General features: G+C 40.0%; 1 protein-coding gene across 1 annotated transcript; it reads right to left on the minus strand.

The window, feature by feature from the left end:
- Positions 1-5,912: 5,912 nt before the first annotated feature.
- Positions 5,913-26,800, minus strand: LOC140933498 (sec1 family domain-containing protein 2-like). Its single transcript, XM_073383073.1, has 17 exons — positions 26,598-26,800; positions 25,947-26,174; positions 25,368-25,508; positions 24,534-24,611; positions 23,863-23,994; positions 23,026-23,198; positions 22,618-22,714; positions 21,796-21,926; positions 21,132-21,249; positions 20,191-20,276; positions 18,749-18,848; positions 13,701-13,761; positions 12,025-12,124; positions 11,710-11,770; positions 10,395-10,489; positions 8,943-9,075; positions 5,913-7,199 (listed from the first exon to the last, which is right to left on the minus strand). Exons 1-17 carry the CDS (start codon positions 26,778-26,780, stop codon positions 7,110-7,112), a joined length of 2,007 nt encoding a protein of 668 aa, XP_073239174.1. The 5' UTR covers positions 26,781-26,800; the 3' UTR covers positions 5,913-7,109.
- Between the last annotated feature and the right edge of the window lie 224 nt (positions 26,801-27,024).

Below are 27,024 nucleotides of genomic sequence, written 5' to 3' on the forward strand. Positions count from 1 at the left end.
GCATTAAAAATCACAAAAATCTTTCCAAGAAGAGATTTAGTGAGTTTTCATATTATTATAAAAACTCTTACTCTGTCATATAAGGTCTCTTGCTATCTATCCTATTACAGGAAATAAAATACCTAATATATGTTCATTTATAAGCCAATTAATTAAATTTCCATTCAGAATCCTTGTCTAGCTATACATCTGTGGACATTCACATCATAATTAAGAAGTCTAAATTATCACTTATGCACACCTTAAAAAATAATGCAAGAAGACTCTTCTATTGGTTGGGGTATACAACATGATCTCTATTTTAAAAGCTAAAAAAAATTCATGTTATGGGGTGACTGGTGTCTACTTTCAAGGCTTGATGAATAGACGGTAACAACTTTCAAATCTGTCATCAGATACCAATAAAAATTTAAATGAGTTGCCCTGTCATGGATGTAAAGTTGTCCCTCAGACACAGCACTTAACCACCAACACCAAATATGACCATCAATGCTAAGCAATTTACGCCCTTTTTTCAGGAAACCCTTCAATAATTGAAGGATTGAACAGAACAGGGGATTGAACAGCAACAAAGATCTTTTGGTCTAATTTTCCTTTTGTTTCCAATGAAAGTACCCATGGGTCATGCTCAAAGTAGCCAAAAGAATTTCCGTTAACCTGGGCCCTCAGTGACAACCCTGGGCATCTAACCATCTGCTCTGAAGGCGAGCAATTCTTGCTACCTCAAAGGTAAAATTATAAAAAATTGACATGTACAAAATTTATATTATTACCCTGAATTCAAACACCTATATTTTTTTATGCTAGATAGTCTACAGCATTTTGACACCTTCTTTCCTCACCCATAAGTGAGCAAACTTGTGGAAAAACGGGAATCCTTTCGCACACAATAAATCACAGCTCATTTAAATATTGTGGGATCTTGTGTACTTTAAGCACCCCTCAACCAAGTATCAGCCAACACTACCAGAAAACACATGGTCAACTTGTCAGCCCACATAATGGCCAATACTCAATTAAAATACAGTCGAAAGACAGTCAACATGTCAACTACCTTATGGACTGGCACTTGGTGAATACATAGCCCACACGTAAATCAATGTGTTTGACAACATTTTGGCTCCTTATTAGTTGCTATGTTGGCAAATACTCATGCAGTCGATACTTGGTTAAAAAACAGATACTTGGTCAAAAAAGAGACGGTTCTACTAAGTGTAATGTTACAATAAGCTGTCAGTGGCATCAGTCAATTGCCAGCAGTACCTCAGTCAACTGTTGTTTATTAAGACAGGTGTTTATATGTCTAGATTTTCTACACTGGTTACAGAATCCTGAATATTCATAGCCAAATTGGCATGTAGGGTGTAGGAATGCTCGAATGCCTTTTGTTGCAACTAGAATGGATACGGTACCTTAAAATCACGCTGGACACAAGGGCTGGGTTGTTCGAAACTGGGTTGAGATAACTCAGGGTTAGTGCGAACTTTGAACTCAAACATTAGAGGTTAAAATTCAAATTCAGTTTAATTCTTTTTGCCTACAATTTGATGACTGGATACTCTAAAAAGAATAGAGAAAATTATCCTAGAGAGTGCTTTTGATAATAAGAAAAAGAAAGCCGGGTTAAAATTTAACCCTGGGTTAGTGCTAACCGGCATTCGAACAACTGGGCCCTGATGTTTATTACACAACATTATACTCTATACCATGGCTACACTATATTTATGCAAATTTATTGGGCACATTTTGGAGAAAAGTGGGGAAATAAGAGAAAGAGAGCTCAGACAGTTGTGTAAGGAAAAGAGTTGAATACACTGTACAGGGTTTAGCACCAAAGTACAGTGATTAGGGTTTAGCACTGTTTTAAAAACAGTTAGCTTTCAATAATGTAATGATTAGTGCCATGTAAAGCATGATAAAATTAACTGGTCTCGGCAGTTAGCCCTTGATGGTGTTGTGGATAAAGATGTGGATTATAATGACGCTGGTTCAAGTCCTCCACACTACCTACTGTTTTCTTCCACTTTCTTTCTTCTCTTATTCACTACTTTAAGTTATAAGACCCCTGTCATGTATTTTGAGTGAAGATGACAATCTGACATTGGGGTATCCATTCTAGTCACAACTAGTTCTATTGAATATTTGAAGATGACTGTGTAAAAATAATTCAGTGTCAATGAAGAGAATCAAAATTCACTTTGAGACAAAAAGTTAATACAACCGTAGGTAAGTTGTCAAGTGATGCTTGGTCTTCACAAAAACCATTTGTAACGAAAAAAAAAATTTTCTTAAGACCAAGCATTGCTTGACAACTCACCCTTTTTAATAACTACATGTAAAAAGTCTGTACAACAAAAAGGCAAAACTATGAATTACTTTGAAGAACTTACTTAGTTCGGTGCAAAGAAATGCTAAGTTTGCATAACTGCCATAGTTTGTGAAAGAAAATTTCAAGGAAATAAAACCCAATTAATGAAAGAAAAGCATCTTAGACTGACTAATGCTTGCAGTTTTGCTGCTGGAAAAAGCACATTATTTATGCTACTTTAGCCACAGACCACACACAGAGAGGTGTAACAGGATTAGAATTATGTTAAGTATCAATTTTTGTTTTCAAACTGAATGTTTGAGTAAATTTAAACAGAATCTGGATAACTAAAGTTATCTTGGAATGCTTCATTTTGTGTTAAGGTTAAGTTCTTCAAGTTTTCTTTAGAATATAATGTGTGACTATTTGCAACCATAGCTCAAGAACATTCTAGAGAGAATAAAAAAGCTCAACATGGTGCTCAAATACTGACTGCTAAAACCCACAGTTGTTTTTGTGGAGAGATAGAGAAAAGCATTCTTTTTACCTATAAATGGAGTATTACCATAATATTGGGACTTGCTGTCAGTAGTCTTGCAATTTAAATCAAATTTGCTAATTGTTTGCTTTACCACATGCATTCACCAGAATCATAATTTGCAATTTAATAAATCAGTTATTGCAAGAACATTTTGATGCATTTTAGGAAGACCTGCAGTTTTACAAAATCGCATTCAAGGGCAAGTTAGTCACTGTCTCAAACATTTTGACAAAAAATGAAAAGTTATGAAAACAATGTTCTTTTTAAACTGGAACCAAAGGATGCAAATTAAGAATAATTTTCTGACAAAATGAAAACCATTAAAATTTACTGTTTGCTCTTTTAACAATCTGGTGGATTAAAGACCAACACATTCTTTCATTAAGCAGTATCTCAGTGGTAGTTTGCTGTTTTTTTCAAACTCAACATGAGCTTGAATTAGAAAGAAAAAAAAAGTAAATAGCAAAAAGCGACGACTTCATCAGATTTTAAATTATCACGAGCTCAGACATAAGAAGAAAACATTAACATGACGTTTTCAAGTGCAAGCAACTACACAAGTTTGGACAGAAAACAAACAAGGCAAACATTTTCTTCACAAAGGCACTGTGGAAAAATTAATGTGTTCCTCGCCAAAGGTGGCTTTGCTGCCATCTATTCCACATTTGCTTCAAACCATGCTGCACGGCATGGCACTGTTTTACAACACAAAGATCCAAAATGCACCCCCATGAAAGTTGACGAACGTGGAATGATTTCAAGCTATAAAATTTGCATACAGAGAGTGTAAAGGAAAAAACACAACAAACCTGCCGACCCATGAAACCACATACCTTTTAAAATAAGAAAAAGCCACACTCTGGCACAGTTTTAAGGCGAAAAAACCAAGGTTTGCTTTGTGTCAAGCGAAAGACAATACAAAAAACCTGCGATCTTTCCTTGATGCAACACGCGGGCCACCGTGAAATCTACAAATTGTTTATTATTTTTCGTAAACGGGACCGTTTTTTAACGACGTGACGAGAGTGAAATTTGGTAATCCAATACTGCCGGACATGAAAATCGATATTTCTTGAACAAAGACTTGAATAGGCAGTTGTGAATTAGGTTTCTAACGAATCATTACCCGTCAAAAAGCGTGATTACGTGTGTTAATGATCTAGAAGCAGTAAAAAGTAATTACGTTTTTAAACTTTATCCATTGTCTCTCGTTGGCAAATAAGAAACGTTTAACAACAACCGACTGGAAGTTAGTTTAAAAGAAAAATTCAAAATGTAACAGGAACCTCGAGCGAATGTGTATTGCGTGATTTTACAGAGTAAAATATTCTGCAGCCGAAGTAAATTTCTAAATTTAACCGATACGACCTGTCGGAAAATTAAACAATGACACCTCCTTTAGTGAAAAATGATCTTTATCACCGCAAATATTATTCGGTCTGTTTCTTTATGCTTTCAAATCAATAATTTGATAATGCTTGATAAGAATAGCAGGAGGAAACCTTCATACCATAAAACACAAATTACAGCTCTAACTGAACGCTAGGAGACCGGTTCGAAATTCACCAAAGGTGCCGAAATTCGACAGCGTCTGTGCTTTTATCACTTGCAGATGGCGCTGCGTTCGTTTTACCTCCTCAGCTGAGAAAACCCAAAGAAAATAACTAAATTGACGCTTTCTACACAGCATTGGATAAGCTAAACTGGACCATTCAAGAACAAATTATGAAACTAAGAAAGAAATTTCATGGAAATAGAAGACAAGCTTAACGATCTAAGTTTGTATTAGGTTATGCTCCAGTGATATAGTTGATTGAGTAACACGACGAGGATAAAAGCAATATACACTAGTGACTACTCTAATATTAGCAACCGAGCCACGTGTTCGGAAAAAGGGGAAGTGAAATGTTTGTAGAATAACGACACTTTCACTAATTTGGCGGTCAAACCCACGCTGAAGTTGGCCGAAAACGTAGCTCGGTAAATCAGAACTCTTGCTGATAATTTGTCAACTTACCGCATGCGAAATTCATGACATCGAAGCCGCTTCTCTCAAAGTTGGCGTGCTTTATCGCTGACCTCACAGAGTACTTAATCTCCTCCGCACAATCGTATTTAGTGGAGGAATATTATCGTCAGATAAAATTCTTCCCGAAAGCTACTCAACACACGATTCAAATACCAATCACTCAAACAAACGGAAGCTGCGGTTGCGTGACGTCACAAGCCTCTTTGCGAAGCTGTTGTTTCGCGCCTTCCTTTGTGTGCAAATTTCGTTTAAATTTCCCCATTGATGTATTGTTTGGCGATAAGGGGCGTCTTTATTTTAAATTGATCAATAAACCCGGATATTTTGTTCGAAGAGAAAGACTGAGTGGCACCTGGATTTTAAAAAGGGAAGGCGTTTTTTAAAACATATACATTAACAGAAAAATAAACTGTGTTTCTTTCACTAATAAAGCAATTTCCTCTGAAAATTCCAATTTCCTGTTTCTCTGAAAATCATGTACCAAAACTATCAGGTGTTGCCGTGACTATCGAAGCACTAATACCCAGAGAGAAACCTTGATAACAACCATATGTGCATTCAAAGATTCCAAACTAATCAGTAATATCAGTCTTGTTGATTGTACTTCCTACAGTATTTGATTGGGTGTCAAAAAAAGAGCCATGGCTCTTGGTGTGAAAGCATCAAAAGGAAAGACTGAACATCCTACGATTATTTCCTCCTTGTCGTGCAGAAAACCGCATCCTTTTAGAAAGAACTAGAGTTTTATGACACAGGGTACTTTAATATCTGGCTCATTGTGTGGCCGGCAAGCGTCGAAAGGGAAGGATTAGAAAGAAAAACTAAAACAGAGGGATTTTGGATGTTCACCACCTGACTACTCTTTGCGTCTGCCTACTCGTCGAAAACTCCAGTCAATTTCGGTTCGCTTTTAACAGCGGCGTAGGCACGACCACAACACAAAAAAGGATACCAAATATAAGCATATAGGACTGAGAACCCATATAGGCAGGAGTACCCTCAGGCTCCCACTTACCCTGGATAAAGGCAAGTCACTGAGTAACAAATTTTAATGTGCCTATAAGATTATCCTCTCTTGACACGTTTCACACTGAACACAAGCTTTTAAATCCTAGTTCTATCTTATCAGATAGAATTGTCTTATAATAAAATTTATGCTCAAAATGGAGAAAATCCGACCAATGGGAGTGTTATAGATGGTAATAGAAGAACTCCCTCAGTGCAATAAAAGTCTGAAGACGACTAAATTAATTATCATCCGCGGCGCGGCAACTTGCAGTTTTTGTCGTGAAGAGGTCGGGTCAATATGTACAGATGCCAGATGAGTGTCTGTGGTCGTATATTTTCTTAAGTGAGTGATCATTATCAATGTCGTCAACTTAGACAGTTTGATATTCCCCCTTCCGATTATGCAAAAGAAGACTGAGTAGCTAGTTACTTGGGTTGAAGGTTGGGCCTTTGATCACCATAAACATAAAAATAACAAAACAGCAAAGATAAAAGCGACATGGAGTTTCCCGATATTTCCTTCTTCAGGGGATTTGATGAAGAATCTGAAAATCGTTACCATTCAAATAGTTTTCTGGTTCCAAGGTTCCCCAGGCAATACGCCAAAGAGCTGATTTGTTTGAGGCCAATATTTCGGCTTTAAAAAATTAGCCTTCCTCGGGGCCAGAGCTACACTGAAAGGGAATACTATAACGGCTCCGATATATTGGCCTCCAATAAATCAGCCCTTTGCTGTATTGCCAGCCTTGTATTCAGTTCTGTTTTTATTTCCACTTCAAGTAACGTCTGGCATTAGCATCTTTACATTAGAGATCCGGCAAGAAAGAACCAGTCGGTTTCACTTATAAGCGTTGAGTGGACCTCTGCATTCAAAGGCTTTTACTTGGAATGAGGTTGGCTCCAGGCACTTTTGACACTTAGTTTTCGGACCCATTTCCATGCGGAGGCGTTCGTCTTTTAAACGGATTGTCTACGAAGTCTAAAATTGACCGTTTCCCTTCCCTATCACTTCCAGGTTGCCCAAAGGTCCCAAAGATATCCGCTCGATTTAAACTTGACCTTTAAGTCTACAAAATCTTGTTATGTCACCACTTGCTTGGTTCTTCCACAAACGTGGCGTGGCACAGTTCCATTGCTGCAAACATTTTGTGACCAAGGCGCATGTTTCCTGTCAGGTTCCCTCAGCAAATGGGATTTATTCCAGTAACTCTGTTACGAAAATATCAATGAAGAGCTGGAAACAGGTTGTCTTGAAGAAATATTTCGTTGAACAAATCATCAGCTTTCAGAAGTCTTGTGCTGCCGATTAATAGCTGCAAAAAGAAAGGAGGCACACAAAGAGTCAAAAGAGTTTGTAGATTTATTATCAATTCCTAATGGTTACTACTGACTTATTTTATTTGCTCTAGGTGTGTAAATGGTTGGATTCGGAAGTAGCGCTTCAGTGATACAGTCTTACCTAACGTAGGCGAACTACCTACAGAGACAAAAAAAAAGCGTCCACAGAAAAATTCTACAGGCAATGTGTTGACGGGGGTTCGACTAAATTAGCTCGTCTCTACCATGAAAGACTGCTAGACTGCTTAGACGTTCGCGAGCGAGGTGAACTCGAAAGCAGGGCGGATAAAGGTTGGGCGGTGAAACGAGCGCGTCCGAGCAAAAAGGTGTGATGCAGTGGACTGGGACTCTGCTTAGAAATGTCGCTTGTTTTCGACTTCGGTCAGGGCTTGCGATATGATGTGGTTTGTAGATTAGACACTGCCGCTGTCACTGAATTATGGCGGCTTGAATTGTTTTCTTGCACTTCTTCCTCGTTCCTTTGTGCGGGTACGCTGTCTCCGAGAGGCAAATGTTGCTATTTTTGCGGGAGGTTTAGTTGGAGTAGACAAACATCTCTTTCAAAGGGTTTCTTTTATTACTTCCATGACTCTACCACTGAATTATATTCTCGTTCTGCTACTCGCCAATGTCGATGTTATTCCAAAACAAAAACAACTAAGTACTGTCTAAAACACGAAGGAAAATCTCATCCATGGCAAAACTAAAGACAGCAGATCGTGTTTCATAACTAGATGACGTGTATTTTATAAATGCGTGCAGCTCGTGCAAGGTGAAATTATGCTAATTTCAATCACCATCATGCTTCTTTTTAATTTTGAAAAAAACATCTCAGACGTTTTTCTGTTTCTTCAAAACTTCAAAATTAGTTTCCCCTCAGTTTTTTTCGGTTTACCTTGTTTTGTTTTAGAGAAAAAAACGTAGAAAAAACCTTACAACTAACCTCAATAAATTTTGTTTACATGCGGTTGCTGGATTTGCAACGCATTGCGCGAATCGCCATGGCGCGTTGAACCCGAGAAGCAAAGTTTAAAGAAGTACAACGCCACTATATCAATATATATCAATCTAATTTTTTGCTATGTTATATAAAATTTATCCTCCTTTAACATATGTAAAAATTGAGGTTAAGAAGTGTTAAGCTTTTGCAAACGAAACGGCAAAAGACGATTAGGTGATATTTAGTGGAAGGAGGAGGTATTCAACACTTTCAAATTAAACTCAAATTTTGGCATTATACGACCAACAAGTTTGACTTATAGACGTACAGACACAAACATATGAAACTGTTTATTGATATTGTTATGAAACGAATTTATCTATTTAACATTGTAACCTGAAATTACAGAAAGAAAATAGGATTTCCGGTTTGCAAAAAGGAAAATTTCGCCGGCCTTGAAGCGCACCGGAAGGGCGGAAAGAGCGCTCGTGCCAGTCCTACTCCGCATCACACATTAAATGAAGAGCGGAGCGCTCGTTTCACCGCCCAACCTTTATCCGCCCTGCTCGAAAGCGAGCGTTCATCACACCCATCGCAGTCTTGTGCACCCGATTTCCCCCTTCCCTTCGACCGCCTGCCACCGAAAACCGAAAAAAAAAGACAATAACACAGAAGAACCTGCAGATAAACCAGTCAAGAGCCATAATCCCATAATGTCCATCATGGCTCTTGACCAGGCAACGACAAGCGTGAGAAAACACGATTTAGAAAAGCTAACCTGTGTGTTGGGGTGGTAAGCTGCAAGAGCTTCCCTTATTTGGTGCACTTCAGAACACGTGACTCCTCCGACAACAAACAGTACCAGCAGTGGATGGTCATTAGGTCGAGGCTTGCTCACATTCATGAATAAACTGAAACAACCACCAAACATATTAAGATCAGCTAAACCAGGAAATAGTCTCGTAAACAGTCCAAGTTAAGCAATATTAAAAGAAAAGATGCGTTTAAAATTTAATTTACTTTGCAATTATCAGTAACCTAGACAGTTCAAGTTAAATGAATGAGCTTATTTCGTAGCCTGAATTTCATCCGATTACTTCGAGTCGTTATTACTCCCTCAGTAACGACGTTGTTGAGAGGAGAAAACGACTCGAAGCAATCGGATGAATTTCAGGCTACTTATTTCGTCGAGTCAACTTTTTTTTCAATAAAGAACAAGAGATCAAGTAGTAGAGACTTTCAACGCAAAACTTCGATAAAATCAAAGTTATTTAAGGTTGATAGATTACAAAGAACGACACAGAAAATTCACCAAAATTTTAACTGTACACGCAGCGGTACCAAGTGAGTGAACTTTACTTAAAGGGCACTGCTGTCGAATTCATTTTTTTTTTTTCATTTATTTTTGGCAAAGAAAGTTAACGTTAGCGCCGAGGAATTCGAATTTACTGACCTGTAAATGACAAAAATGACAGCTTCGTATCAAACAAATCTCTCTGCCACAGCATATATCAAACATTACAAACAACAAATATGAGCTTTGAAAACCTGCTAGACTGACAAGTTTTCAAAAACTGCGATTGCAATCTGTTTTAATCTTCAAGTTAGTCCATCCGTGCCCTCTTTTGTACCAACTTGCTGTGTTATTTATCTCAGTTGCAGTTATACCTTCGTTTAATATTTTAAGCCATTCTTTTGATGTTTTACACCCTCGCTGTTTGAATTTTGATGAATTTCCTGACAGAGCGCTTTAAATTTTGAGGGACGGTTTTACGGGTCAGCGCACGCTCATTAATCAAAATGCTGTTTTTCTGCCGGGACATGCGGTATCATCTATGCAAGCAATATGATCATGTCATAATGTTGTCAAAGAATCAATCTGCACACATCCCTCAACCTCGTCCCTTGGGCGCTTTTCCCTCCCATTTGATCAAATTATGTGCAAATAGCTGTAAATTCATCAACCATGGAATAAAACCTTCGGGTCAACAATAAATTCAACGTTGGTAGTGTTGGCATATTCCACTAATTTGTTCTGCGATGTTAGTATTCCTCCATCCTACTTCAGGTTACTCTGAAATACATTTCTACTTTGAAATACAGTCTGAGATCGCTGAGATACATGTGAGTGGGATTATTAGCCAATAGAATTAATACCAAGTTGGAAAAAAGTAATTTAATTGATGAGCATGCGCTGAACCGTAAACCTGTCCCTTTAAAGTCTTCATACCTAAATCCAGTTTTGATGAAATCCTTTAACCCTTGCGACTTAAACTCGATATCAGGGAGCTCAGGACATTCAGGACTAAACACACCATCAATGATCTGAAGACGAAAACAACAATAACCCAGGCTTCCCTTTCAACGAAGCAAACAGAGGGAATTTTTTTTTTTTTTTTTTTTGGGGGGGGGGGTGGGGCGGAGGGGAAGCGGGTATTGAGATGGCACAAACAGGGCGTTTCCTCCCCCGCTGGGTCTTGGTTTTGTATTAGCTTTTTAGTGAGTGATTTTAACATATACTAAAATAAACAATTATTATAGATTAGGGTTTTTGTGGCATCCGGAATAGTCATGGTCGAGGTAAGTGTTATCAGCCGTGGCTGATAACACTTTTCGAGACCTTTGTTATTCCGGATATCACAAAAACCGAATCTAATTATAACTGTTTTATTGTACATCATTTTGAAGAAAATAACGACAAACACACTGTCGCAAGGATAACAGTTTGACATAGTTCTTGGAAGACATACATTAAAATATCCCCATGTTCTTCCTGCAGATCAGGCAATTTTTGATTTACAAACAATTTCTCCTACTTACTATACTAAAAACAGTGAAGAGAATACAGATACCAATATTTCCGATTAAGGGGGTAAATTGCTGTTCATAACAATGGACCGAAAAGTAACGACTTCGGCTTTCATTTGCATGAAACGTGCCTTTTTAGGTGCAAAATAGGCCGTCAGTTAAGATCTGGGTTATCCGTTCGGGGTCCCATCCCAATTAATAAGTTTAGAAAAAAAAATTCCCAAGATGGACTGGTAGTATTCCAAAGAAACCTGTTTGGCACTGAGTGCCTTTACGTGGTTTCTTCTCAGTAAATATTGTAAAAAATTAATTTCGTGATTGTTCTTCAGTTTTGCTGACTGGCACTTTTGGAAGAGACGGAGTTAAGACACTTAGACTAAGACTTCCCACCACTGAAATAATCAGCTAAAATATTCCTGAAGATTTAACTTAATCATTCCGCTTTAAGAATCATGGGGAAAATCACGCGGAAAATTACAGCTAAGACTATAATCCGGTCTCTGTCGTAGGGTGCTCTTACGGGTTCTGTACTCACGTTCACTTTGAGTTGTGTGGTTAGCGTTACGAACATTTTCTGAGCCTGCCGTGAAACTGTCTAAATGATCACGTTGGGCAGAAAAAAGTGTCGAAAGAAGACAAATATTAAAATTTAAGTGGAACATACAACAAGATAACCCTGTCCGACTTTTCTGGGGGCACAAACCGACTGAGGGACAATACGTACAATCAGGACAAACCTGTCTGACAAGTGGCTGATACTGGGCTGGTTTAAGGGCCGTTCCCCGTTGAAACACATCTCTGTTGACAAAAACGAAAACCACTGGTGAATTTTCTGTTGAACTTTATTCCAAACAATACTGTTGCAACACTCAAACAACGTTTCACAATGTTGGCAAAGTACTGTGACAACAGCACAGTCCTAAATCCGTGGAAACAAACTTACTCAAAATGCTGCCTGTAAGCAAAACACTATTTCAATACTGTCACATACATTGTTGCAACAAAGTGAAAATGCTGTTGCAAACACTTCTGCTGTATCAAACCGATTGTACCTGAACATTTGGAGCTCCTCCCTCGCGAAGTTCACGGCACGTATTTTCTCGAACGCATCGGAAATCCTACTTCTCACAGTCTTCTCAGAAATCTCAGACCCTATAAAATGCAAGTCATAGATGTTATTTAATGGCCATTCTGTCGTAGCCTTGTCACACTCGTCTGTAGAATAATCGGAGCGACATAGGCTGGTAAATGACGGTTGGTTTTGCATTACTGTGACTTCTGATAGGCTAATATATTTCGCGTCATTCCCAATGAAAAGTAAGCAAAGAAAAACCGTGTCGGAGGCATTTTCCCGCGCCTACCTCATCTTGCTGTTTGAGATTGAAAATAGTTGAACTAGCGGAGCATTTAGGGGCAACCTCATTCCCAGCGGACCCTAGGGACGAGGTTGATTCGGAGGCGGAGTCGGAGTCGAGAGTCGGAGTCGCACTCGTAGATCATTACGATTTAGTGCAAGCAGCTTTTCGTTCCCGCTTCTAGCTTGGTATCTGATGAAAACTAGGTTGTCGGATTCAAAAGCAGAATCGACGAACTAAACCGAATTGTCACGGTTTATCTTCCCGCCTCTGCTTTCGTCGGCTCCAATCTGATTTTCACTAGATCGTAAGTGACGGACGGTAAAAGTTATGATTATTCCGACTCCTATTCCGTCGAGCTTCTGACTTACCCTGGTACCAGAGATTTTTTCTAGCGTGCGAAACGTGCCACGCGTGCGGTGAGTGTGGCGAGATGCTTCAGTCGACACGTTTTACCGCGCATGAAAAGTCTTGGGCAGCCAGGGTACTTATGACTCCGCTTACAACACCGGATGTTGATTTTCATTAGGTCATAAGCGCTCTCACCTCTCCGATTTCGACTCCGTCACTAGTGAAAACCATTCTTAAACAGCAGATTTAGAAATGAGAACGCGAGAGCGAACGCAAAGGTCCTAATGCAACTTCCGATGCTTAATTTCCCGCTCTGCCATTAGCCAAGCTCGTTTTGAGATCGGCGCGCGCCGTCGCTGTTGCCGTCACATTTTTATTTCTACATCTGCCCTAAGTCAAAAGCATAGGGCACGTTCAAACGACACTGGTGAAATTTACGGCCGGTTGAAAATTCGTGCATTAAGGTGTGCCGTTCTGACGGAACCACCTAAACCGTGCTAAAAATAAGATGCCCAGCCGTTCAAAGTTCCCTGTGAACAGAGTGAAAATATTGAACGGTGCCGTGTGAACGAAGTGTCCGGTCAAATTTTTCTGCCGGTCGAAAAGTCGTCCAGTGTCGTGTGAACTTAGCCTTACCGCCCGCCTGTTTACATGGAGGTGGGGGACCACAGATAGGTGAGGTAACATGCTGCGGGTCACTCCACCTATCATTACATGGAGGTGGGGGACCCCAGGTAGGTGAGGTAACCTGCTTAAGTGGGGTAACCTGCCTGTCCATATTATCTCTTGTTTTCATTTGATGACATTTACATGATAAGTGGGGTGACCACATGAGATTATATGAACAGGCGGGTTACCTCACCTAAGCGTCTTACCTCACTTACCTGGGGTCCCCCACCTACATGCAAACAGGCCCTAAAATAAGAGATTATATGGACAGGCGGGTTACCCCACCTAAGTGGGTTACCTCATCAACCTGGGGTACCCCACCTCCATGTAAACAGGCCCTTAGATTCACTGACCTAAGAACGACTCACAACTGCATTTGAGTTCTCCGCTGAGGATACCGTTAATCAACATGTTCTAAGAGAGATAAACATAGCAATGTTAGTTTATCACCTTGATTCCTCGACGTGCCGACGAAAGGTAAGCTTAAATATGAACAGGATTAAAATTCTTATTTTCTGCAAAAGGTTCAGGTGTACAGATAAACAAACAGGTCGTTTCCCTACTAGTCAGTTCGCTACAACCTAAACTTAGTTAAATGTCAGTATTTGTCTCGTTTTAGAAGTGGTTTTGACTAAACGTTATCCGACCTTCCCTCTTTTCTATTTAGTCTTTTTTTCTAAATTATTCTTGTTCTTCGCCATCTGCAGATCTCCCATCTCCCATAATACATTTTTTTTGGCCCCCAAAAACTTTGCATTACCCATGTTTGTGAACTCTCCTGGGTATTACAGTGGTTCCAAGAGAAATAAAAGACAAAGCTTATGGAAAAACAAGAGGGTCTACTATGAGAGATGTGCAAAGGCAAATAGCGAATTTGCGAAAATTCAATAATTGACCCTTTTATTGTTTGGCTGAATGGATGGATGGATGGAGATTTGAGGGAGCAGACATGTTTTCGATTTTATCAGGTCATGGCGAAGAAGTTACCAAGTCTTTCGCGTAACGAGCTCGAGGAGGGTTTGAGTAGTCTGAAGTGCAACTCGCCTCAAGTAAGGTTATCCGGATTCTGGAATCTGGAGAGTTTTTGCTTCTGGAATCGGAAATCCTGGGCTTTGGAAACCGGAATTCAGCACAAGGAATCCGGAATCCCTTTAACGATTGGACTCCGGAATCGAGATCCACTCAGAGCTTCACATGAGTCTCCGGGAAACTTTTCTCAAGGTGACCTGACAGGGTTCATACAAAAAATTGCAACCATTTTTTAAGGACTTTTCAAGGACCACATTCGATTTTCAAGGACCACCTACCAGGAACTTAATTTCACAGATTGTACAAAAATGCACATTTCCAGTCCATTCTAATAGGACTTAAAGGCTTGAACTGTTTGCTCCACCAACGTCTCTCATTTTTCGGTTCTCTTGTCTTAAATTGATAGTTAACTATTGCATAAAACAAAAACGCTTTCTGCGAATCATCATTAACTTCTCTGTCAGAGCTATGATTTTCGACAACCCGAAAAGCATGAGAAACACTTTCCAGGCCACCACGTTCAAAGTTGAAGAAAATTCAAGGACTTTTCAAGGACTTGCACAGAAATTTAAGGACCTTTCAAGGAAAAATGGAATTCAAGGACTTTCAAGGACTTCCACTAAAATTCAAGGACTTTTCAAGACTGTGCGAGCCCTACAACCCTGGACCAATAACGAAATATAAACTGCTAAGCGGCAACGAAACCACCTTTAGGCGCGCACTGATTTCAAATAACTGTCACTTGCGTTAGACAGAGAACTCTGGGTAGGGACAGAGACAGACCAAAGGGGGAAGGAGTGAGAGGCTTGTTGCTGTTAAAAGAAAATAACAAGAATTCGGGAAATTCTATCTACAGCCAATTCTACACAAATCCCTAACCACGAAACAACCATAAGCAAACAACACAGTAACCAGGGGCTAAGATAGGGAAAGTTGGGAGAAATTACAAAATAAAATTCAGGCTTGTACGGGATTCGAACTCTTGACCTCTGCGATACCGGTGCAGTGTTCTACCAATTAAGCTAACAAGCCAAACGGCTTCCCAGTTGGCTTCATTTAAGAGATATTAAGTGTTTTTCTCTTTAAACAAGTGTTAGTTTCATTTAGAAAAAAATTTGAACGTCACACAACGCCGCTCCACGTTTGTGGGGAGAAGTGTTGCGCGATGACACAAAGAAACGAGTAGCCTGCGTGGCAGGCGTTCGAAAGGGAAGGGGAAGGGCTCTCGCGCGCCCAAATTCCCCCTTCCCCTTCCCCTTTTAACGCCTGCCACGCAGGCTAAGAAACGGTTTGCGTTGGAGACTACGTAGTAGTGGTCACGCAACGCTCCACAGAACCTCTTTCTTTGATAGTTTTTGGAGGCTAGTGATCAGGCCCTTTTGTTTTTCAACGTTCATAGGCTGTCCGCAGCGATTGTACCGTAGCATATGCATTCATCAGCTCCTGTTGAATTGCAAGGCCTACAGCTTCTACCTCCTCGTTTGTGACGCTTGTTTCCGGCACTACCCGACCTTTTAACAAAATCCCAAAGTGAACAAGCCTGAGTATTGTTCCAAGAATACTCATAGTACAAACATATACTGTCACTGGAAAGGCGAACCAGGTTGTGGAGTATTTGCTGAGGAAAAAGAACAGTAAGATCATGGCGTAATTTTCGATCACAAACATGGCATGAGATAACCATTGTATTTTCGCCAGTTGTCTCTTCCGGTGTCTTATATCTTCTGCGTCGAGCGGTGCAGTCAAGTCATCTCTAATCCAATGAAACAGAAGAAAAAAGATAAACAGAAGCCTACACCGCAAGTCCGGGTTGTCTGTCTGGCAACGACGGCTACAATCGACTAATGCCACGATGAGAGAATGAGAAATCAAAACAACGAAGATCCAGCCCCGAAAACCCATTATAAAGTAACATATGGCAAACAGTCGACTAGTCAAGAGAAAAAAATTTTCTACACAGAATAGCACTTTGTGCACTAACTTCATCTTGATCTCTCCGTCGTGTAGAAATTCATCACCACATGAAAATGCCCAGGCTATACTAACACAAGACACAATCAGTGATATTATTTGAATGATCTTGACTGGTTCCTCTTGCACACTAGCGGCGTAAAGCTGAATGATAAATTGAGGAATTGACTCCGCGATTGCTTCCGTAAATGGGGCAAAGTTTACATACGCAAGAAAGCGATTAACGTCGTCGACGTCGCGGTCTCCGCAGTCGATTTCCTCGCCGTGCCACAGCTTTTTGAAGTTCTTCAGGCACAAAACAAATGCTTTAAAAGATGCCCAAGCCGGAGAGAACGGATTGAAACTAAAAAAAACTCTCCGAAGGAAATCTGTTACTCTACGCACACTGTCAAAAGTTACTGTCAACATGTAAACCAGCAGGAAGACCAAACAAGGAACAACCATAAAAATCACTCCCCACTGAAACCATCGCCGGTGTTTTTCTTTGTAGAATTCAGCCAGTGTTAAGGCGTCAGTGACCGGATCGGCAAAGCCTAAAATAGCTCCTAGTAGAAAGAAGAATGTACTGTACCACTTGAGATCGTCCGTCATGTTCCACCAAGATCAGCCCAGTCTATTACATCCTCGTTTCCAGTCGCCACCAAATCGTTTGACAATGCGGATATGCTTACGCTAGAGGAGATTTTTCCGGATTTATTACATTTAGGGTGTTTGGACGGAATTCGCAAGCGTTTGTACTAAAATCGTATTCGGATTCCCAACCGTTTAAACACATCGATAAATCAGAAGCTTTAGGTTATGTTCACACTATTCTGGATAGCTTTAGTGCCAACACCTATCCACTTAAGACATCGGCGCAGAAGCCCTATCCCGTATGGTTTTCGTGCTGGCGCAATAGCTATGCGGTATCATGGCTAATAATTTGCACGTGCAGCACCCTCTTCGGTACATTTCTTTGCCCTCCCTGCACGAACACCACGGGAAATTTCCTTAATATGGGGTGTTGTTTGGAGGAAGTAAACTAACCACGAGGAATTTTGCTCTCTCTTTCCAAACTTGGATGCAGTCCCCAAGCATTCAACTCCAGGGAATTTCGAAGAGTTGGAATAAACTTGAAAACGTCTGAAAAAACGCGAATACATTTTAATAGTGACGTTTTCGCTGCCCTCGCCGTCGTCGTTTCTTAAACGCTCTATATTCATCAACGTGACTGTTCTATTTTGGTTTTGCCGAACGCTCGTCCAAACGAAGGTGGAAAAGTACCTGAATTAGTTGGAAGAATTGTTTACACTAAAAAACTTTGCGAATTTAAAAATAATCGGCTACAAAACATTCACTTGAGATCACAGGTGGCCCAATACCACAAAAGGAATTTTGTAAAATGACAGTATTTGTATGGGGTGAAGTTATGATCCTCAAATTTGCTAGCCTGCGAACAGCAGACGCATTTCCGGTCGTCGCTTCTCTCCCTCCGAGGGAGAGAAGCGACGACCGGAAATGCGTCTAGAAGCGACGACCGGAAATGCGTCTGCTGTTCGCAGGCTACAAATTTGCGGGAAATACGAAATAAAAGTACAATGAAACTTGCTCTAGTTTGCGTTCTCCTTAATGAGCTTTCGCAGGGAGTTGCGTGAAATCTCAAATTCTCCGTCCACACAGATTTCACGTTCCAGGAGCTCTCTCTCTCCCCGCCGCGTGTCGCCTTTACTCGCGTGGGGTGATTTTCACGCGCGCTCGCGTTTCGCCCGCTCTACTATCCCTGAGGAAAAATGGGAGACTACTCGTAGTCTACAACGAGGACGACGGCTGCGAAAACCTCACTTAAAAAGTGAATTCGCGCTCCCTCAAACTTTATCGCGCTTAATTTATCTCGTTTGATTCGTCAAGTGTTGGCGATTTTTTTTGGAGTTGAATTCTAAAGGACTGTATCAAAGTTCAAGAAAAGAAAAAGAAAGTTGTTGTCTTGTGTTCCCGTCCTTGACAAAACGTGAAATTAGGCAGTCAGTTCACGTTGAACAAAAAAGCGTGATGCACGTGCAAAGTTGATGTTTTGCTACTATAAACCTATTGCTTTTTTGCCGTTCTAGTTGCCGTTGCCGTCGCCGTCGCCGTTGCTTATTAACCCTTTATAAGCCCTAAAAGTGATGGGCGTCAAATTTCTCCTTCTATAACACAACTTAATAAAACAGAGTGGTCATGAGAATTAAGGACATGATCACACAAGATGAACCTAACTGATACTTCAACAGATTCTCCCCACTACTTCTGTTGAAGACGTATAAGGATAACAAGTGAGAATTTGAATTTTGATGTTAGGGTTTAAAGGGTTAAGCTCCCTATTTGTGAACCCTGACCCTAACAGAGGGCAAAAAACGTTGATTTTTTTTATAGAGAGTCTTACTTTCATTTGTTCCTCTTCCAAGGGAGAGTTGAAGCATTCCTGACCAGTTAACGAGTACAGAAACACCAGGAGAAGAAAAATGTCCTCTACATTCACAAATCTGAAGGCAAATTGAGGGCAAATAGTAATCTAAATAGCCATAAAATGCGGTCACATTGAGCCTTTTGCACGCAAGATAAGGCCTTTTACCACGAGAAAACTAAATGTGCCTGTATGACCACTTCTTCGTGGAATAAACTACTGTGGAAAAAAACCATGAAAACGTCGAGAAGTTCAAAGAAGGCCACCATGGAAATCGTGGAGATGTTGGTTGTTTATCATTAACAAAAAGTGTCCGGAAAATACGGTTGGAAGAAGTAAACGGAACACGACTTTTTGAGTCGTTTCAGTGGAAAATTTTCCGGGAGCCACGGAACGTCTGCCTGATAAGGTAGTCCTGGAGCGCTTACAATTTGTACGCTAAATCCGGTAATTCCAGGGACAGTTTAAATGTTTACAGGGGAAAAGGTAATACCTTCGAGGTATCCCCTATTTTCCCGCTTTTATCGAAACGACCGAAATTTCCTGAACCATCTGTTTGGACTATCAGTGCCACGCTTCCTCCGAAAATTGTAAATGGCACAACACAATCCCATTCCTGTTTTCGGTAAGCAAAAAAATACCAGACCTGTACTCTTTGACGGAAAATTTTCACCCAAATTTCCGTACAAATAGTAAGCACTCCTGTTTACCTGGTTGGTACATGAATATTCCAAATGTAAATTCGTGTTCCATTTCTTGAAAACTGTTTTTCATACAAGTTTTAGGCTTAGGGGCCGTGTCTGGGTAAATGAAACTGATTTGTGCAAATGGTGAACGCGATTTCGGAACGAAATTTAGCAGTCCCGAATTTTGCTTACCATTTGCCCAAAGCGTGAACCCGGTTTGACCATGTAAATGGTAAACAACCGTTTGTCAACCGTTTATCTCCGCTTTCTAAGCTCTACGAAAAAAACAATCAGTGAAGTGGCTATGAAATTTTCCGCGTAAAAAGACGCACTGCACGCGGTGAGTTGAAATTGAGGGTGACCGCTTCTTTACCGCTTCTTTACCGCTTCTACAAGTATACCTGTATACATTAATATACGGTGACAGAAATACAGAGGGAAAGAGTAGGTAAGCACAACTTAACTACTCTCGGAAGGTTTAGGGGCCGTTTACATGAAGAAGGGCCCAAATTGCACTTTTGTTTTTGTCGCCCGCCATTTTTACTTCCTTCTCGAACCTTGTCTACTTGGGCACCGCACGGACCGAAATTTGTGCATAAACCCAACGTAAAGTTTTTCCGTCTTCTACGATCATCCTGGTACTAGCATCTTCCTCCCTTCAAGTAAACAGCCCCTTACTTGGTGTATGGAAAACACTTCTGCTTCTGACACTGATTTTCATGAATAATTTTATACCTTTGCTGATGATCGTTCTGTAATGCAGTTATCAACTCTGATAAAGAACTTTGTGGACCATGTTCTCCAATGTGAAGAATCAAACCCTAAAATCAACAGACGCGAAAAGAATAATAAGGGGTCGTTTTAATGTTGGAACTGTACTTTAAACAGTATAAATATTAAATGAAGAAAACGTCTTCGTAGTTAAAGAGGCAACAAATGCAGACGCAAAAAGAGAGGCTTAAAAATTTTATGCTTGCCAGGATTCGAAATAACCCGGACCTCTGCAATACTGGAGCAGCCCTCTAACCCATGGAGCTAACAAGCTAACTGGGAGCTAGCCCGGGTTGCTCAAACATTGGATAGCGCTATCCACCGGATAAATCACTATCCAGTGGATAGTGTTATCCACTCTTTTTACAACTGGGGTCTTGGGCTCATTTCTCGAAAGGTGCGATAACTTTTCGGGTGAAGGCAAATTTAGGGAATCAAAACCTGTTCAATTGTAGCACAGTTCCTCACTCACAAACCAGTCAATTTTGCTTCGTTAACTGATAGTTTCATTATAATCGATTTCACAATAATTGACTCTTATATCTTGAATGCAAACTCGGCAAGCATAAAATAGCTTTCCGGATCCGAAATGTTACCAGAACTTTCAAGAAACGGCCCGCTAGCCCCGGTTGTTCAAACATTGGATAGTGCTATCCAACAGATAAATCACTATCCAGCAAGTAAGCATTAGAGAAACCAATTGTGCTACTCAGTTAATACAGATTTATTCGGTGGATAGTCCTATCCACTTTTTTAACAACTGGGGCCTGGTCATTAAATTACTTCATCAGAATAATTTTTTTGTCTCAAATAGTGAGGGAGATTTTAAGACATATAAGCGAAGTGCAAACAAAACTGGAAACACTTCTGTATCTACCTTCACGAGATGCTAGTTTAGGCGATACCTTTTCTAATGCTTGTAAGTGGTCCATCTGTGAAGCGCTTTCACTCTTTAAAGCCATTATTGTTGCTCTCACCAACTGCAACAGAGCACCATGCTTTTGTAAACACTTTGGTTGACCTCTATAAATTATTAGAATTAACAAAGAAATGTAACAAGTACAATCACTTAAGCAATCTCAAACTAGTACTTACATGTACTTTATATAACTGTTGTTTATAAGCAAGCTATTAGCTCAATGGGTGGGGGTAAGGCCTCCAGGCTAATAACTAAAAGAATAAACTGCCGCTTATAAAAAGCCCTGGACTTATACATTTTCAGAAGGGGTTTTAAGAGGCCTTATAGATGAAGGGGTTTACATCCAAGGGGCCTATAACTGGAACAAAAAAGCGCTTCAAAGCAAGCTATAGCAGTGCTAAAAAAACATGAAATTCGTTTTGCAATTACTGGGTTTTAATCAAGCTTCAAAACTTCACACTTACTGGTAGTCGAACTCAGAGGGAGGCCCATAATTGGAGCAAGAGGGGGCTTATATTTGGAGAGATTATATTCAGATGTATTTTTCTTGTTTACAGCTAGATGGGCCTTGCCCTTTAACTAAGGGAGCTTATAAGCGGCAGGTTATGGCAATAGTTCTGACAAAAAGCTAAATGAACTCTGTTACATACCTAAAGTGTTCTGTCATTGTTTTAAGTTGTTCTACCGTGACTTTGTTTTGTACTCCAACTTTACTTTTCTGCATCAATGATTCTCTGGACAAAGCTTCTTGGAGCTGCCTTGAAATATCCACCAGACTTTCCTTCATTTAAAGGAAAAACTTACATGTACATTACACTCCCAAGAATAAGGCTATTCACAGTCCCCTGTTATTCCGTGAGATCGTCAAGATTGAGCACTCACTGTTACTGGCAGCCATTTTGTAATTGGAAATGTACTGAGGGGGCAGGTGATGGGGTCTACAATGGTGCTGTCCCCTGCCCCCTTAGTAGATTAGATAGTCATCTTCCAGCTAGACTCTGTGAAGATGGCGGCCTGTAGTGCATGCTTTCGACAATCTTACTGAAGAATAGGGGACTGTGAACAGTCCACCCAAAAATATAATACGTTCAAAAAAAAATTCTTACACTGGAAAAGCTTAGCAAATAATACCACAGGATTATTGCCCACTTTTTTTTTTTACATTGTAGACTGTGCTTTGTGAGTTATGAACAAATCTTTCCTGAGCTGAATATCCAGGTTTCTTCCAAAAAAAGTGGATGGCCATTGTAGAGAGGTGGCCATTGTGGAGAGGTGCCATTAGTGGAGGTTCCACTGTAACAAAATCAATATGCCACTATACAGAGTTTTACACAACTAGACAGAATTATCAGAAATTATGCATCACCATAACACAGTTGTACAGTGTTATACAGAAATATAAACAGCTTTACGATGTTACACACAGCTACACAAAGTTATAATATGGTTACATCCTCTTTCAAAACAGATACCTTTTGTCTCTTGGTGATCATAGAGCAGAGTAGAGCCTGGGTAGGACGGTCTCTTGGGTGTGCTAAGCAGCCAGGTGCTACAGTCTGAGGAGTGGAACTAGAAACCAGAAATTTCTTTGAAATTAACTTGAAATTATGTTTCATTTTCCACTGCATGTAAACCAGCAAAACTACACTAAACAAATTTAACCCTTTAACTCCCAATATCCACATACAAATTCTCCATACTGATTCCCTTGCCTTTCCTTAAAGAATCAGTTGAGAGAATCTGATAGGAAATCAGGGCATTTTCTCTATGTTAGTAATTTTCTTCATTCTCATCAACTTTTCCCTTGATTGTGCAGTGTTATCACTCTTGTGACTTAAAGGATTAAGCTGAAACCAGTAGTGTATTACACTGTACCTTACCTGCCATAAGAACAAAGAGGAGACATGTCGACAGCCACATCACTTGTGTGCTGCGGTAACCTTGGTAACAACTGTATGATTCTGTCCGCTAGTGTGTCAAATGAGTGACCTGATGGACCCACCAGATCAAGTGTTCTGTCAATCAAAATTAAGGATCCTCTACTGCTGGAACTCTATGAAAATTTGAAAAAGAAAATCACACCCTCATATGCTGTAAATCAGGTGTTACTTATCCATCTTTCCCATGAAAGTCAAGTTCTACTGGCCGCACCCACCATCCTAAGATCCTAAAAGCTTTCCACAAAACTTTTCCCACTGAATTGAAGCCTAGTTAATGTCTACCAAAGGAAAGCCAAATAAAAGCACAGGAAAATGAAGAGGGAAGGAAAAAAGGAAAGAAGCAAAAGTCAAGACTGCTGTCACTTTTAAATCCAAACTCCTCCAAATTTTGCTGATTGTACATGCCTGAGCGCCGGGAGCTGATATTTTGCATCTGGAACAAATGACCCCAAAAACTATGACCTGTAAATCTTTTGGTAGGTTTAATTTCTTTATAGCCAGTCAGATACCAGAAAACGGCTCGACAGTAGCTTTTAAACACATTCTTTGGCAAAATTCCCAGAAGCAATGGGTTAAAGATTTACGACAATACATCGTATTCACTTTTTCATTCTGGAATATGATTCACTATGACCCCTCAATCTTACAGAAAAATGAGCCAAGTAATGGTTTTCAGGGGTTTGAATAACTTTATCCACAGGGTGAGTAGACAGCTGTGACCAGGATAGGGGGCCACAAAGCCATTTTTCACTAAAATCTAACAAACACAAACTGCACCTTTCTTCTCATCCTTGCCGCTGGTAAGTTAGCGAGTTCTGTAGCAATGACTTTACTGAGGTAACCTACACCATAACAGTCCTCATTCACATCTAACAGTTCAAACAAACTGTTCAAACCAAATGCAAACATCTGCAACAGGAATTTAAGAGAAACACTGCATACTAGACTACATACTGACCTTATTTTCTTACTTCTACTGAATGCTGCACAAGCTACAACCTCGGACAAAAAGCTAGAGACAGTTAAATCTATTTTCTTATTTTGTGCCATACTGCCATCTCCTCCAAACAGAAGTCACCACCCTCCCCACCCCCACTTAGTGTTGTTTTGCTTTTAAAATCCATTTTTCTGGTGTTACCAAAAGCAACTTTTTGGCAGAGGGAATGAGGTTGGAGTGAGATGTTCATTCATTAAGCAACAGTTACTCATTTCTGTGATGTGTCTCAAAAAGTTTTGTTCAAGGTTGTAGCAAAATTACCCATAAGGCTATCCTTGAGAGGGGAAATTACACAAACTGTCATTCACCTGTTATGTGAACAACATTACAAACACGTTTAGAGATCCATGGCTGAGGATTCTCCACTAGAGGGTAAGAAAGTGATCTTTATGAAAAAAATTTTTTTGAGTTCCTTTATTCACATCATGCTTTCAACCCAATAAGCACCCACCTTGATTTTAAGTTGCAAATTATGAGGAAGAGAAGAAATCTCAAAATCATTTAGGCCATTGAATGTCCTCTTGTCTCCCTAAAAACCATTAACATTTAAAACAGTTACTTCCACTGCTACAGAAAAAAGTTAAAGGGCTCAATTTGACCACATGTCTCTATTAATAGCTACAACCTTGCTGTCAATGACAAACTTAATAGCTACCCTTAATGATCAAAGAACTTCATGCTTTGAGGACATTTTTAGCTTCTTCTTTGGATGAAGTTCAAGTCCATATAGATAGCTACATATCCCAGAAAGTTAGAAGTGGCTCAAACTGTGTGGCAGTTGTAGGCTACAATAAGCATGAGTATCATTTCTTGTTTCTTGATTTCCATCTTGGAGTCTCAGGGTGCAAAGAAAATCATTTTTACAGCTTGCCATTCGGGCAAGCTGAAGCTAGCATTTACTAGCCCAGATGTCATTTCAACTAGCCCCAAAACCTTTTTGTTCTTCTGTTATTCAAATTCGTCATAAAACATCACTTGCCCGTCGGGCAAGTTAAAGACAGAATTCACTAGCCTGATAGCAAATCCACTAGCCCCGGGCTATCGGACAGCACTTTCTTTGCACGCTGAGTCTTGAAATTTACTTCAAGTTCTTAGATTTTTAAACCAGGGTCTCAGTATCTCAGTAATCTCACATTTTAGAAGTATTCACCACCTTTAGTTTGGTTCCAAAAATACCCCAAAAACAAACCAAGAACCTTAAAACAGTGAAGGATACTTGAACTCATCTTTTGAAAAATAGCACATCTATGATAAGAAGGTTAAACTTAAATAAGAGTTTGATTACCGTACTCCTGAGAAATTTTTGTAGCCTTGGAACATCTGACGGTAAAAGTGGAAAGAAGGATGAAAACACAGGACTGATGAATAGTCCAGGACAAACCACAGCAGCAAACAACGGCACATAATGAACATCCACAGTGGCATACTGCAGTCAATAAGAAAAAACAAAGAAGGTAAGCTCAGCTTTCTAAAAACTGAGTTTTGCTCCTGCTTGGACCTCCAGATAAAAAGTCTAAAGTTCTCACCATACTACCTCATTCCCCTATGCCCCCTCCCCCCCCCCCACCCCCACACACAGCCACCCCAAGAATAAGAATTGTGTGCTTGATTGTTCTTCAGTTATATGGTAGTGATAGAAATAAAGTGAAAGAAGGTTAGGCTCAAACAGTGATATTGTTACCTCTGCGTTCAGCAGCCCTGATGCATAAAAATCCCCAAAGGCACAAAATAATTCATGGCATGCATCCTATAGGACGCAAAGAACGATCGCTAGGATCGATTTGAAGATTTTTGTCATTGGTAGAATATCCTGTTCATGTGATTTCTGTGGCTGTTACAACAAAATAATAATAGTTTTACTTGCCATATTGCCCATCCATTCCCTCAGCTTTTGTGACAATTCCCCAAATGGTGACACATCAGCAACATCTGAATGTCTGGCAAAGCTATGTACATTTTCTGGCACAGTACAAAGAATTGTGCAGTGCTGAAAATCACTGGATTCGACAATAGACTGGACCAAATCCAGTGTTTCACTTTGAAGTAGTGTACCAACAATAAAGACAGCCTTTGTTTCTGATTCGTTTCCACCCTGAAATGAAACGATTAGGTTTAATTTCAATTTCTAGGAGTGAAAGGAAACATTATTCAGCATGTCGATGTTGCAAAATATCTTTCACCCTTTACTTTGCTCCTTTTCAGTCAATGGCTGGAACCTATTTTGCGAAAGTTGAAAGAGAGTTTTGTACGCTCAAATTTCAAGCATAATAGTTCAAAATTATGACATCTAGGCAATGACGAATACGTCGTGTAAATTTTTGCTGAATCTTTCTATAAATTTATCCTTCCACAATTTCGGTGAGAATATGTACATTGAGGCCAATTAAATTAAATGGGGAATTCATAATCATTAAACAGTCAGGCTGTCATAAGGATTCGTTAATGTATCCAGTGTTTAAGCTTTGCTTAGGCTAATATATTCAGATTGAAAAAACTATCGCGCCGCAGTACTCACTCTTGCTGATGAAATGTCACAGACATTAAGTGCCCCTGCGTCTATAAAATCTTGAAGATTACCACACCAGTGTATCCATTCAGCTGTTCTGCTGTCAAGATAGACTAAAGCATTGTTCACAACAGTTAGAATTTTTTGCCAGATCGTGCTAATTCCACGTTCGATAGCACTTTTGGCCGCCATATTTAAAACATGCTGGTACCCAGTCTCTTCGGCGCATAGGTAAGGGTCGGCAAGCAGGCTAACTGGCAAGCTAACAGGTGGATGGGACGGTGAGTTATCTTAGAGTGCACAACATACATTGGCCTAGGACAAGGCTCCCAGTGAATGAAAACGGCCAAAAATGGTATAAAAACAAAAAAAACATCGGCGGGCGAAGCGAGATGAGCTTCCTGAGACCTTGTTCCCCAACTAGCCTGATCAACCT

This window comes from Porites lutea, chromosome 4, assembly GCF_958299795.1.
Source record: "Porites lutea chromosome 4, jaPorLute2.1, whole genome shotgun sequence".
Taxonomy (NCBI): domain Eukaryota; kingdom Metazoa; phylum Cnidaria; class Anthozoa; order Scleractinia; family Poritidae; genus Porites; species Porites lutea.

What these genes read in the sequence shown, in the direction of transcription:
- LOC140933498 (XM_073383073.1), bottom strand. Translation starts at nt 26,780, where the DNA reads ATGGCGGCCAAAAGTGCTATCGAACGTGGAATTAGCACGATCTGGCAA. An exon ending in TGATCACCAAGAGACAAAAG is followed by an intron (nt 21,927 to 22,617) that starts GTATCTGTTTTG and finishes CTTTAAATGAAG; the next exon opens with GAAAGTCTGGTGGATATTTC. An exon ending in CAGTTGTGAGTCGTTCTTAG is followed by an intron (nt 12,125 to 13,700) that starts GTCAGTGAATCT and finishes TGCATTTTATAG; the next exon opens with GGTCTGAGATTTCTGAGAAG.